The 13172-nt window shown below is 42.5% G+C and overlaps 1 protein-coding gene across 2 annotated transcripts in view; it reads right to left on the reverse strand.

Annotated features, from left to right (window-relative positions):
* The window catches only part of LOC118389160 (homeobox protein Meis1-like), a 38649-nt gene extending 25930 nt beyond the window's left edge, over positions 1-12719 (reverse strand). For both annotated transcript variants that reach the window (XM_052527472.1, XM_052527471.1), the window contains exons 1-8: positions 12068-12719; positions 10506-10726; positions 9495-9636; positions 9228-9278; positions 8794-8844; positions 8066-8212; positions 5609-5720; positions 1140-1291 (exon numbers count right to left, since the gene is read on the reverse strand). In XM_052527472.1, coding sequence (XP_052383432.1) covers positions 1140-1291; positions 5609-5720; positions 8066-8212; positions 8794-8844; positions 9228-9278; positions 9495-9636; positions 10506-10726; positions 12068-12079 — 888 coding nt within the window. In that variant the 5' untranslated portion in view covers positions 12080-12719. The remainder of the gene's footprint in view (positions 1-1139; positions 1292-5608; positions 5721-8065; positions 8213-8793; positions 8845-9227; positions 9279-9494; positions 9637-10505; positions 10727-12067) is intronic.
* Between the last annotated feature and the right edge of the window lie 453 nt (positions 12720-13172).

The following is a 13172-nucleotide window of genomic DNA, read 5'->3' on the forward strand; positions in this document are numbered from 1 at the left end:
TGCGCCCCCCCCTTTCTCACCAGTATTCTTGGTACACACATACGCACACACACATACGCAGCCAGCTTGCTAGACCACATGCATGAACCTTTACCAAGTCCTTGAGAATTGATACGGTGGAAGTGGAAGATACTGTGCTCATAGTTCTAAATACGACTTAACTGGCAATGCACACAAACACACACACACAAACACACACACACCAACATTTTACTCTCCAGAGAACCTGGGAATGTCTATGGTCAACTCTCTCTCCCTCCCTCTCTTCCTCCCTCTCTCTACCTGGGTTATCTCTCCTCCCTCTCTCTCGCATCCCATCTGCTGCAGGCTGCAGCCACCCCCGGGTTCAGTGGTAGGTCCTGGCGGCCACCTTGACCCCCATCGAGACATCCCGATTTAGCATCTCCTTGTATGGAGCCCAGACAGAAAAAGGGGGGGAAATGCCTGCATAGCAAAAATCCTCTCAATGTTTCTCTCTCAGTGCCTGCTGGCCAAGTGACTAGCTTGCTAGCTTTGGCCAAAGCTGTAAATCAGATATGTCTGTGTCTGTCAGATATGTCTCCCTTTAACAGTCTGTATCCGTGAGACGATGGACACAGAAAATATGGCCTCTCTTTTTACTGCTACTTCCTTCTAGCTCTATTGGATGGTGTGAATGTGAACCAAAGTATTTTCTCACAACTCACTGCACTCGTAGCGACTGACAGGAGAGTTAGGGAGAAGTTATCAACATAATAATTATCTGACAGGAGAGTTAGGGAGAAGTTATCTACATAATAATTATCTGACAGGAGAGTTAGGGAGAAGTTATCTACATAATAATTATCCATATAGCTTTGACATGACTAGTCAAAAAAACACGCACACGTACACACCCGCATGCATGGTTCAGTTTGACAACTTCGGGGGAGTCATTTCAAAAGTAATTTCAGCAGCCAAATCCTCCTAAACCTGCTAGGCAGCAGGGGGAATGTCCCCTCCCTCATCGCTACATTTCAGACTTGTCACAACAACCCTAAACACCCATAAAGTGTAACTGAGGCTAAAGGGCATGACATGGAGCTCAAAATGGCCGCCGGTATTGAGGTCTCACTGCTTGGCTTCTAAGAAGTGTAATGGTGATCCACCACTCTACTCACTGTCAAGTGCTGGAAGAGCCACGCCCTCATGATGTTGGTGGCCACTTTAGGGAAGATTCCTCGCTTCTTGTTGTGACGATCCCTCTTTTCCTTGTCAGGGTCGTCATCGTCCCCAGTGCTGGGAGAGGCCACCCCGTTGTCCATGCAGTCACCTGTCCAAACAAAGGCAACAGTTAGTGTGGGTGGGTGGTTCCATGGGGAACTAAGGAGAAGGGTTTAGGACATTTCGGCTCCAACCTGGCAATCGACTATCTCCTCTTGGACAAACAGACAACGACTGCTCCTTTAACTTCAGAAATGTTTTTTTTTACTCTATTTCCCTGGGTTGTGGGGGGAATAAGGACAGACCATTCGGCTACAACCTGGCAACCGACTATCTTCTCTTGGACAACAGTCAACAACTGCACATTTTGCTTCAGGAATTCTAACCTTTGCACATAGCTTCTCTGGGTTGTGGAAGGAATAATGCTTTCCTGGCCTTGTTTAGCTGAATGTGTTTAGTTGGTGCATTAAAACAGAAACGTTTTCAACCAAAAGGAGAGAAGTCTGCTACAGCATCTTGGCCAAAAGACAGCAACGGGTCATTTTTTCTTCAGAAATTCTACCCTTTTACACAGTTTTATCACTGCTCTGATTATATTGATCAAACTGCATGATGCTGTAATAGAGTTACTGCTACACAGTCTTTCCGAATGCGAGGAGATAGCTCTAAAGCTGAAATACGGATGGATCTGGTGAAAAATCTATTTCTCACCACATTTCAAACGATTGACTCATCATCCAAGAAACCTTCAGCGTCTGAACGAATAGGTTGAGTCTTCAATGTTCCATATAAAACACTCCATGTACCGTACACGTGATGCACCAAAACTCCCCGGAACATATATACTGTATATATATTTTTGAAAAGAGTTATGAATATGCATACATCTCAGAGAGCACTTAAGCCAGGGGTTGAACTCTCTGACTGTACTGTGGATTTGATATGACCCACCCAGAGCACCATCTGCCCACCCCCAAAATCCATACAGTACATCTCCAAGATATCACAGACCTAGTGTGCGTCCCAAATGGCACCCCATTCCCTACATGGTGCACTACTTTTGACCAGGGTCCATAAGTACTGCACTATGTAAGGAACAGGATGCCATTTGGGACGCAGGGGTAGTCCAAAATCAGCCAATGATTTAATACCCAGTTTATTCCTCTCGCTGTTTTTTTCCCGCTAAAGTTCGTCTCTTATGTTTACTTAGCTCCCATCTGGCCTGGGAGAGCTACACTGCTGGCCATGGGTTCGTAATCCAAAATGTCTCATTGGAAGTGAATGCTCCTTCGATCTAGACTGGTCTCAGATCAGTTTGTGCTGCCTTGCCAACTCATATGGTTATTGTCTGGGGCACAGCGGGGGCTTTGCTAAAGAGGAACTGGATGAAATGGTGGATTGAAGGTAGCCTGACCATAGATCTCTCTGTCCTGTCTTGACAACTCTACCATAGGAGTTGGCAAGACAGCACAACATATCTGGGACCAGGCTTCCTTTGATCCAACACTAAGTCCATTTCATCTTTACCAAAGCCCCCACTAACTGCTAACCTTTCCAATTACAATTACAAATCATGTCGTACGCAGTATTTTCATCACTTTTAACAGCAACAGGCAAGGTTTCAAACAGTCAGTTAAAGCAGAGCAGAGCAGGCATATGGCAGCAACTACCGACCACATTAGTATAATACCAGTGGTGACTTCACTAGCTGGGAGGTTGACTTCGCTTAGGCTTCTCCTGCCATTACCTCCACCGCCAAAACAGAGGTGAGACTCTACTGGGACCGACAAGAGTCTGAGAAGGTGGAAATAATCATAAAAATTATGCTGAAGTCCATAAACAAGCTCTCGGCCTCATTAGGGGGACGACGGCGGGCTCCCTCAGGCTGATTTACACTCCGCAATGTGCCGTGTCACGGCAGCATTCTCTAGCCCAACACTACGAGGAGAAATACGTCGCCGCCGTGGTGACTTTGGACCCAACCTGCTAATGGTTTGTGACATCTCCAAGTTTCACAGCGACAACCTGTGTACCGGGTGGAGACGGGGACAGGGACGGGGACGGGGGGGGGACATGCTTCTTCGGCGACTAGAGCTGCACACGTCAAATCCTCCTCTACATTCAGCTATGTGTGACTGTGAAGGGGGGTTGTGTTAGAAGGCGAAGGAAGGAGTAAAGCGCTGCAGTGACTCTGGGAGGTCTGGAGAAAGTGGTGGTTGCACGGGAAGTCACTGCTACTCTCGGCTTTCCTGTCTGGCTTCCAGTGAAAGAGTGAGGCCATACAAAGGAATTTGTTTCCCCCGAAGAAAGAAAAAAACTCTGAACACGAAGTTAGCTCAGCTGTGGTTATGCAGCATTGACCATGCCCACGCCAAACCAAAGGATTCATTGCTCATCCTCACTCTCTTTCACTCTCTCTCCCTCTTCTTTCTTTTATTTCCTTTGCCCTCATTCCATTCTCACCCTTTTTTTCCTTCTACCGTTCAATATCGCCGCTTGCTCCTTTCTCTTCCAGCATCAAGATTCGGAGGCACAAAAATCCACTTGCACTTTTCACGCAAACATTATAAGTCAAGCTGTCAAAGCTTGGCGCTCGCAGCAGCTGCTGGCCTGCTCAATTGCTGAGCTTTTCAGAAGTGTTTGCACAAAATGTTATTGGCCATGGTCTGGTGCAAGGGGCCTGGGAGGAGAGAGGACCTTTTATTTTGCACCAGGCTTCCACCATTGGTCCTTTATTCTAAGACACACTTCCCTATAGGAGCAAGGCAGCCATGTGACCATTGTCGGCCAATCCAAGGGTCTGTGAAGAATGGCCTCGATGCTCAGGCCAGGCTTGTGATAACTTCAAGCAACCATGGGCAACAAAACACGGACAATGCACAAAGAAAATATTTAGACAAATTGACTACTTGTCTTGGATGGACTTTCTCTATCGGCTACCAGCAAGTTCAAATGAACAGAAGCTAAATGTTTGACCAAACTGCAGACATCACCATAGCGATGAACTAAGTTGTTGAAACTGTTTGCCTTCTTTGGGACATTATTTACCAGCTTTCTCTTTGTTTTGTTTCTTCCTCCTCTTTTTCCCAGCACTGACACCTCCCCTCCCTACAGGTGTGAGATCGTTTTTCTTTCGGTTAAAGTGGGAGCTAACAAATCTCTCCTCAGGTATGTATCAGATTTTTCCGGAAAGAAAACCATGACTATCCAATGGTAGCTTCTCTGGTCCTCTAGGCCTATCTTCGTGGTGCAAGGAACCAGTGTTAAGGTATCACTGGACTACATACCCCAATATGGATCAACCAAGAATCCACTCTCCAACAGAAGCTCAACCAATATGTTTCTGTGGAGTACTTCCATTGAAGGAGCCACAATTCTCCAACCATCCAAATTGGGAATAAAAAGGGCATTAGGAGTGTTTGTGTTCTGGGCCTTGTGTTCTGGCTGTGTGACTGTATTTGTGTTTGGGAGTTAAAACACACAGATATCCCCGAAGCAGTCCACCCGTGGCGGTGCTAAACTGAAAATGTATTCTGGAGATAACAAATCCCCTGAACGCTTGTTGCACTTGGCACACAAGCAGCACTTTGCAAATGGCCCTGGTAATAGGTGATACACATCTGACTGAAACTATTTGGATAGTGTGGGGGAAGTCCACAAACCCAGAGCCCTGCTCATAAAGACGGCCAATAGCAGAGGAGAGAGAGTCCCTTTTAGTCTTCTTCTCTACCTCAACCATTAGGAGCTGCCTAGCATTTAATGTGTGTGTGTGTGTGTGTGTGTGTGTGTGTGTGTGTGTGTGTGTGTGTGTGTGTGTGTGTGTGTGTGTGTGTGTGTGTGTGTGTGTGTGTGTGTGTGTGTGTGTGTGTGTGTGTGTGTGTGTGTTTGTGCGTGCGTGCGTGCGTGTGTGTTTGTGCGTGCGTGCGTGCGTGCGTGCGTGTGTGTGTGTTGCTCTCTGTTAATACTCTTTCCCCATGTCCAAATAAAAGAGGCGCAGAGGCTGGTATATAAATCGTCGCTCAGTCGACTAGAACATAATGCGCCCTTTCTTCCAGATCCAGTCCCAGGCTGAGCTCCGCATTCACATTTTTCTGTCAACCCTCATCATTCACTCGTTCTTTCTCTCTGCTGGCTGTCTTTCTATTCCACATCACATCCAATCCAAACTCGACAGCGTGTGACACTCACTCATTGGCTTGACATCGGATCAGTCCCAACACTGTCTCACTAATCTGAAAGTACTTGATAGGTGAAAGCGATAATGGTGGACACCTTTCTAGTATTTCTACCTGTAAGTGAATCTGATCTGTCCCAGAACTCTAAAATACCTTCCTCGTTCCTCCCACTGATATGATAGTATACTTTAAAAGACAAAAGCAATAATAATGGACACCTATCCAGTTCTTACCTATCAGTGAGTCCTTACCTTCTTCACTGTTGTTGTCCCCACTGTGTGACGTGTGTCCCCCACTGGAGGGCCCGGGCGTCCCCGCCGAGCGAACTGACGCCGTGTCATCGTGGTCTCTGCTCCACGAGATCTGATTGGATGACATGACACTGACAATCAGACAAGAAACTACAGTATGAATACGATTAACCACAGAGAACGTGTCAATGGTCTATTCGTCATATAGAAACCAAGGGCTTTAAGTGAGGTCATCCATAGAGAATAATCCACAGGCGACTGATTAAAAGAGATGTGAATGGAGACCCAAGGTATGTTGGCACGAAAGCCTCATTCTTAGTTTCCTTACATATCATATCCATATCATACGCAGTACATATCATGTGGAGGGGGGGGATAGCCTGTAGACATGTCAAACACACAGCTAAACAGCCCTGTACACACTGGCTAGCTACTCCCCTCAGTTGGCGGTGCATCGTGGCTAACTCATTGCTAACTCCAGGTCAGAATGCAAACCCTATAATTCATAATTGTTTTTGACCAGCAAACGAATAATAATAAGTCCTCTTTGGCAAGGAAAAAAAATGAAAAACATATATCATGTATTACGCTGCATACCAAGAGAATGCTGTCAGGCTGTGGTAATCTAGAACATATGCTCAGAACACAAATGGTTAAAGCAGCAATGGCCAACTCCAACAAGAGGAGTTCCCAACAAAACGAGCAAGGGGGATAGAAGAGGGGGAATGAGTATAGGGCTGAAGAGATTTGTTCAATCCGAATGGACCGCTCCCGAGAGACCGAGGGTGACAAGTACCGAGAGACACACACACACACACACACACACACACACACACACACACACACACACACACACACACACACACACACACACACACACACACACACACTCGAACATGTACACAAACACACATGCATATACACTCACACACCGCCACCACCTCCCAATATCCACCCATAACCAGTAGGTACTCCCTAAGCAGCCCCACTTGAGAAGAGAAATTAAGTGTGGAATTAAGTGTGAAAATGGTACACTATTGGGCTAGAGGTGTGGGGACAAAGTGCCTGCAAGGTAGAGTGGGTGTCGGGCGGGCGGGTGCTATACCATACATGGACTTATGGGTGGGAAAGTGAAGGCTGGTGGGACGGGTTATTGGGTTGACCTCCACATCCAGGGGCTACACTTTAGTGTGCTGCTTCATAATATATGCCATCTAGCAGACGTTTCAATCCAAAGCGACTTACATTTTAGTATATGTAACCCCAGCGGGAATCGAGCCTACGACAGGCGCTGCTAGCGCTACGCTCTTACCAACTGAGCCACACATTTTGTTAAATCAAAATCCTAAATTACGAGTGCTTATAAGACTCAGGGGACCTGTGCTCATCATTGATCATGTTGATTGATCGATAATAATAAAAACACTCTGGCAGGTGACAGCCAATCAAAGATGACCATCAAAGTGCAAATCAGCAGATGTGATCAAAGTACTACTGGAGGGAAGTCTCACTACGTGATGGAGGTGAGAGGACTGAAGGGGATGCATATTCATTTGTGGATATAAAGTAGTGTGATTCATACTAGAATAGACCATAGACTTGGATAGAGGGTTATTTTACAATACAGAGCTTTGAACCTTGTAGTAAAGTGAATGGGACACTCAGAACATCTCAACAACAGACTAATATAGGCTTGGGGGGGTGTTTGAAACTAAACACCGAGACATTTGAGTTGTGCGCATTTGACACTCCACTAAACTGCTTGGATTTGTGATCGTTGCTTTGGTAAATAAAGGGTTAAATGGTTAACAAGTCGCTGTGTGGCTGACATGGCACCCGGAGGAAGGGACTCCATATTCCTAAAGCCTTGCTCAAGGGGTGGGTGCAACGTGACTTCAAAACTTGCTTGGTTGCATTCACACGAAAAAAAGAGCAGATTTGACTCCACACCTCTCGTCCCATTTTTGATCAATGACATCTTTTTCGAGCACATGCAGCACAATGAACATAATTAACACATAAAAACACCATAAAATAGCATAATAACAATGAAAATGTTTACCATAGTCCCTCAAAGCATTTATTCAAGAAGTAATATAGTAAAAGCCAAGCAATTGTTCACCGGGATCCTTACTTCAAACAAGTTTTTTCCAAATGTCCGAAAAAAAACAATTTATTATGCTTTGTTCTCAAACATTGTTCTCATTGTCATTTTGTCAAATGTTAGGCCTACATTTAATATTTGATTTATTTTAAAGTCACTTGTCAATCTATATCACAAAGAGGAGGCCAACAATTTCCTAAATTATATTTTTTCCATTGGTCTCTATTTTGATAAAACGATCTAGACAGCATAAAATGCGTGCGAAGTGTTCTCTGTATAGGCCTACAATTCAAATGCACTTAAGTTAATAGACGACATTTGTATTAATACGCACGTAATATGCAAGAGCTTACCTGATCAAGAGGCCCAGACGATCTTGTAAAATCTTCACTGTCAGATTTATTTCCACCGTCCCTGTCGTCTATGACCAAATCAATGGGCATTTTTCCTTTCAAGCAGCTGATGTATCGATGACAGAAATTATCGCATAGCTCGTGTACCTGCAAACACCGAGGACAACCAAACATGTATCAAAACTGAGTGAACACTATACCCTACAGGAAAGCCCTAAAAAAATGAATGTAGATGGTAATAATCAGTGTTATTATAAGGACTAGCCTACCCCTCGCCTTGTGAGAGGCCTAAATTACTATTCAAGCAAATTGGCTTCAAAAATAGCAGAACTATATTACATTGCATACATTTTACTTTACTTGTAGTAAAACGAATGATTACTTTATTTCTCTTACATTTTTTATATAATTGAGCGATAACTGTAGGCTACTTTAGCAACTTTATCTCCTCCCTAATATAGGCTCAACATGAGCAATATGGCGAATTTTATATAAACGCCCTCGACAAATATTTTGCAAGCGCATCCATCAATGACAACAGTATCAACGCCATAACATAAAAATGTTATTTGGGAAACCAAATATACTACCACCACTATTAAACCTCTACTACGGAGTTATAGCCCAATGCTATGCATCATCGCAATCGACGGTGATAAAATATCCGATTTTTACAGCAGCAGGCCTATCAGTCACACCGTGCATGAGATGGTTATGAGTAAATATACCTTCTCCAGCTCGAGCAGATGAAACCGTAATACTTGAATTGCTTGTATCATCTAGGAGGAAAACGTTTGCATTAAAAAAATGTATTCACATTTTGTGTCATTACATTATTATTATAATTATGGGTGCGTGTGCGTGCATGTGTGTGGGTGTGTGTTTGCACGCGCACGGCCATTAAAAACGTGTCGGCAATGGATCAGGATCAACAGGATTAAAATAATTAGCATGAAAGCAAACAAACTTCATGACAAGAAAATCTTTTGACAGATTACGATTACACAAACGTGTATCTGTTATGACACCATTAATAACAAGGACTGTGATAAAGTCCAATTCACACTTAAGTGTCGTCTATTGTAGACAATGAGTGAATGTATTCATTATCCAACTGTTCGATACTGTTCTTGTGAATGGCCTAAAGCATGTGAGTTCTTACCAAATTATCAATTTCTGGATTTGATGAAAATATAGGCTTCTCTGATCGAATCTGAAACAAAAGTGTTACAAAATTCACTGTTCACTGAGCGTCATACATAATTCATAACGATTTGTGTTCACATGCATCGGACAGCTTGCGGCTTACAAAGTTTTCACAATGCAGAATTACAAAACATGTACCAATGCACAACGGTTATTTACCCTACAATATACGAATTTGAACGAATTTGAACTTCAACAAAACAAGTAAATAGATATGTCAAACCTGTTTTGAAAATACTGCTATATCCTCATTGAAAGACTCCGAGGAACACACGTCTCCTCCAGCGACTCCAGTTTCTCTCGGCGTGCAAGTTGCTAATTCACATTTTTCAAAAATCAGTGCTAGAAGTGGGAACAGGGGATGCCTACAAGGAAGAGAGGGGACATTAACGCTGTACGCCGCCTTGGAAAGTTTGCGAGTCTGTACAGGCCCAAACTAAGAAAGTAGGTTACATCGAGTTTCAATCACATTGCCTACTGTTTTCAGTTGAAAACGTGCAAACATTCAGAAATGTAACAGCACAATAATTACATAAAAGTAGGCCTAGTCTTACTGCATGAAATGAGTTGGTCATACAGGCATAACTGGTCGTACGGCATCCTCAGCTCTCGAGTGTCTTATTTAGAACACGATTCAACATTTTAGGACAACGAAATAACATATTCTTCAGTGAGATTAACTCAGGTAAAAAATATACATGATGAACATTTCAATAGAGTTCAAGACAATTAAACTTGGCCTGAAAATATGCTTATATTATGGCACACAAATATAAACAACACTGCCTACACATTTGTTGAAGTAGGCAGGGTAGTTTGAGAATGTGTTTGATGTACAATTGTTTAAATCTGAGAGTTGGATTTACAAACATTTTGGGAGTTTGGTTATCCAACTCAACCCCTGGCTCCGGCTAAACAATAGAATACATCCATATCATGAATTTTGTGAATGCAAAATAACATCATATTTTGACTGAAAGCCAAATGCAAACGAAGCGTATGGATCTTTTTCGAAAACTCAGGTGAGAATGTCATAATGAAACATTTCAAAACAGATATACAACGTTTAAATAAGCCTATATAGCACCGTGCATAATGACCGAACACAGAAGAGGTTATAATTAGCGAGAATTTCCCAAAGCCTCCCTCTCTCTTAAACTTTCATCGCTCACATTTGTGGTGCTTGATTTCCCCAATGGCTGTACACTTTACGTTGGCAGTAAAATAAACGTACCCGTAAATGGCATCTTTGTCTCTTTTTATTGCGTCGTTGACAGAGGAGCCCATACTGGGCGGTATGGCACTGGCGTGTGTTGAGTGCGGGTACTGGTGCGAGTGGAACTGGGGCCCGTGGTTCAGGTGAACCGCCTGCATGGAGCGCGCTGCATGAGAGTCCCCGTACATAGTCGAGGGCAGCCCTACTCCGTCCATTCCATAGTGGGGAAGGTCTTCATACTGTCAAAAGTGAAAGATAGAGAATATTCTAAAATAATAACCATTGACACCGGTGTGCTACCTCTCCTGGTGTTGAATGAAGGCCTGTGTTGATAATAGCTAAAGTAAAAGTAATCATGTAATAATACTGACAATAAAAACGAAATATAAAGACTAATAACAAGAAAAGTATATTAACAACAATAGTAAAATAGCTTAAATTATGTTGTTGGCTGTCTATACTAATAATAGCAAATAAGTCTAGCCCTACAAAATTAGTATAGAAAATAAGTGCTAATGTGTTAGGTATATGGCGCTAATAGTAGCCTATCGTATGTTTAGTGGTAATAAAAGCCTATGTTGATCACCTAATTGAGAATCAATGGAAAATGTTCATTGTTTGTGGATTACGTTGGATCATTAACATTTTAAAAAGTTCTGAAAAAGCAGTTGACTTTTATATGTCTAAAACTTTCAAACGTTTTGGGTCTGCTTAATTCTTTCAGGCAATTAGAACTGCAGGGTCTTGCTTAGACAAAACAATATCACAAATGTATACACTTTTCTGTCTGTATTCTTGCTGATATTTCAAAGAAATCAAATATTGTTTTGTTTATCTTGACAAAACTAATAGTTTAAAGAAACAAAAAAAATGACAGATACATTTTAGATAGGCCACGTAGACATGCATGAACAATTAGCCTATCTAAACTATTTCGAGTATATTTTGAGAACGTAATCACATATGTCTTATTCTAAATGTTGAATGAATTTATTTGGATGTCTTATATCAGATAAGAATGTATAAATATTATGAAACGTTGAAAAGGACAGATATCAACAAACTAAAACCCAAAGCGAACATTCTCTACATAATTATCATATCTGTACAGACTGAAATTTAATACACACAAAATATTTGTGAAATGTCGTCCATGTTCTTCTTACCAAACTTACATCATGTTTTTTGTAAATCGTTTAAGTTGATGTGTAACAACTTGGTTATAGCCTACATTAAACACTGGACCCCCAAAGACCGATGCGGCGTTTATGAAAAAGGCAGAATATCAAACACATGTCATAATAGTGGGGTAAAATTAATTATGTGATGAAGTCTGCAGTCTGTAGTTCTTTAGACAATATGAAAATGCAATTGTTTATTCTACTCACACACGCTCAAATGCTGAATAGTAGGCTAGCATGTAGCATAAGTATATTTGACAACTTATAGCTCTACCAAACATCATCTTATTGCATAGCTGCCTGCTTGTTGTGCCATACAAATGAAAAATTGCGCACAGTAATCAGCCACGTCTCAATTGTAGCTTTATTGCCATTGCTAAAAGTTATGTCAATACGCACCCGTTGCGCCATCGGCCTGTCACTCTAGCCGATTCCAATCGGACTCTAAACGTCTTCTACGAGGCCAGGGCTGAGGAAAAACAAAGACCTAACTCCAATTGCAAGATTAGGAATACAGTGGTCGTCTCTCCAGAGAGGATGGTTGCCAGACCGTCAGCATAAGTCCAGCTAAAGACAAAAACACCACAATCCAGTATAGCGCTCCTTCGCTTTCTCCTGGAGACCGTTCATAAACAAGCGACACTGGCTACGACTTCACGCTTGAGACTGGTGTAAAATGCCCCTTACAGAAAAAAAACATTGAGACTCTAGTCTCGCTCAACAAGCAAGCTGTCAATCAACATCGAGGTTGTCAAGTTGCTTAATTAATGATGACTCGTCGCGCTCTTCCTTCACTTTGAATGCTTCAGATATTCATGTAGAGATGTTCAAAAACAGTCCCCATCGTCTCCTCGATCACTTGCAACTCCAGTGAAGGTTTTCTTTGATGCAATACCATCCAAGTGGAGATCTGAAGGAGGAGGGGTGATATTTTCTGACTTAGTTTTTCTTAAAGGGGCAGTCCACTGTCCGTCCGTATGTTGTTAGATCCCGATGTGCAATGTGAATGCCGTGCTTGGTTCTCCAAATGCGCGCGTGTGTGTGTGTTGTTGTTGTAGGGCGCATAACGCAGAGAGGGTAGCTTTGATCAATTTGTGCAAACCCGGAAGTAGTGGTGGCCATAACTGGTCACGTATTGGAATGGGCCACATCAAGTGGAGAACCAGGTGGGGGCGTTTGAGAACTGAAAAAACAGCAGATATTCAATCGCATATAAGGGTTGTATTATCTGGTGCTCAGCTGGACGTTTTGTTGTGGAAATGACTAGCATGCCTTAGGTTTATTTAAAGAATACATATAAATATTAACAAACGATAGGCTATAAATAGGCAAATAACTGACCATGAATAGAAACAGCTGTCCATTTTCCACCCAAATAAAAGTAGTCTAACAATTAAGCTATTCACTTTTTTTCAGGTTTATAATAACACTAAAATTATTTTCTTGGAGGTTGTGTGTCAGAATTTGACACTCCTTCGCAGAATTGATTGACAGACCTTTTGTC

The sequence above is a fragment of the Oncorhynchus keta genome, chromosome 10, assembly GCF_023373465.1.
Source record: "Oncorhynchus keta strain PuntledgeMale-10-30-2019 chromosome 10, Oket_V2, whole genome shotgun sequence".
NCBI lineage: Eukaryota > Metazoa > Chordata > Actinopteri > Salmoniformes > Salmonidae > Oncorhynchus > Oncorhynchus keta.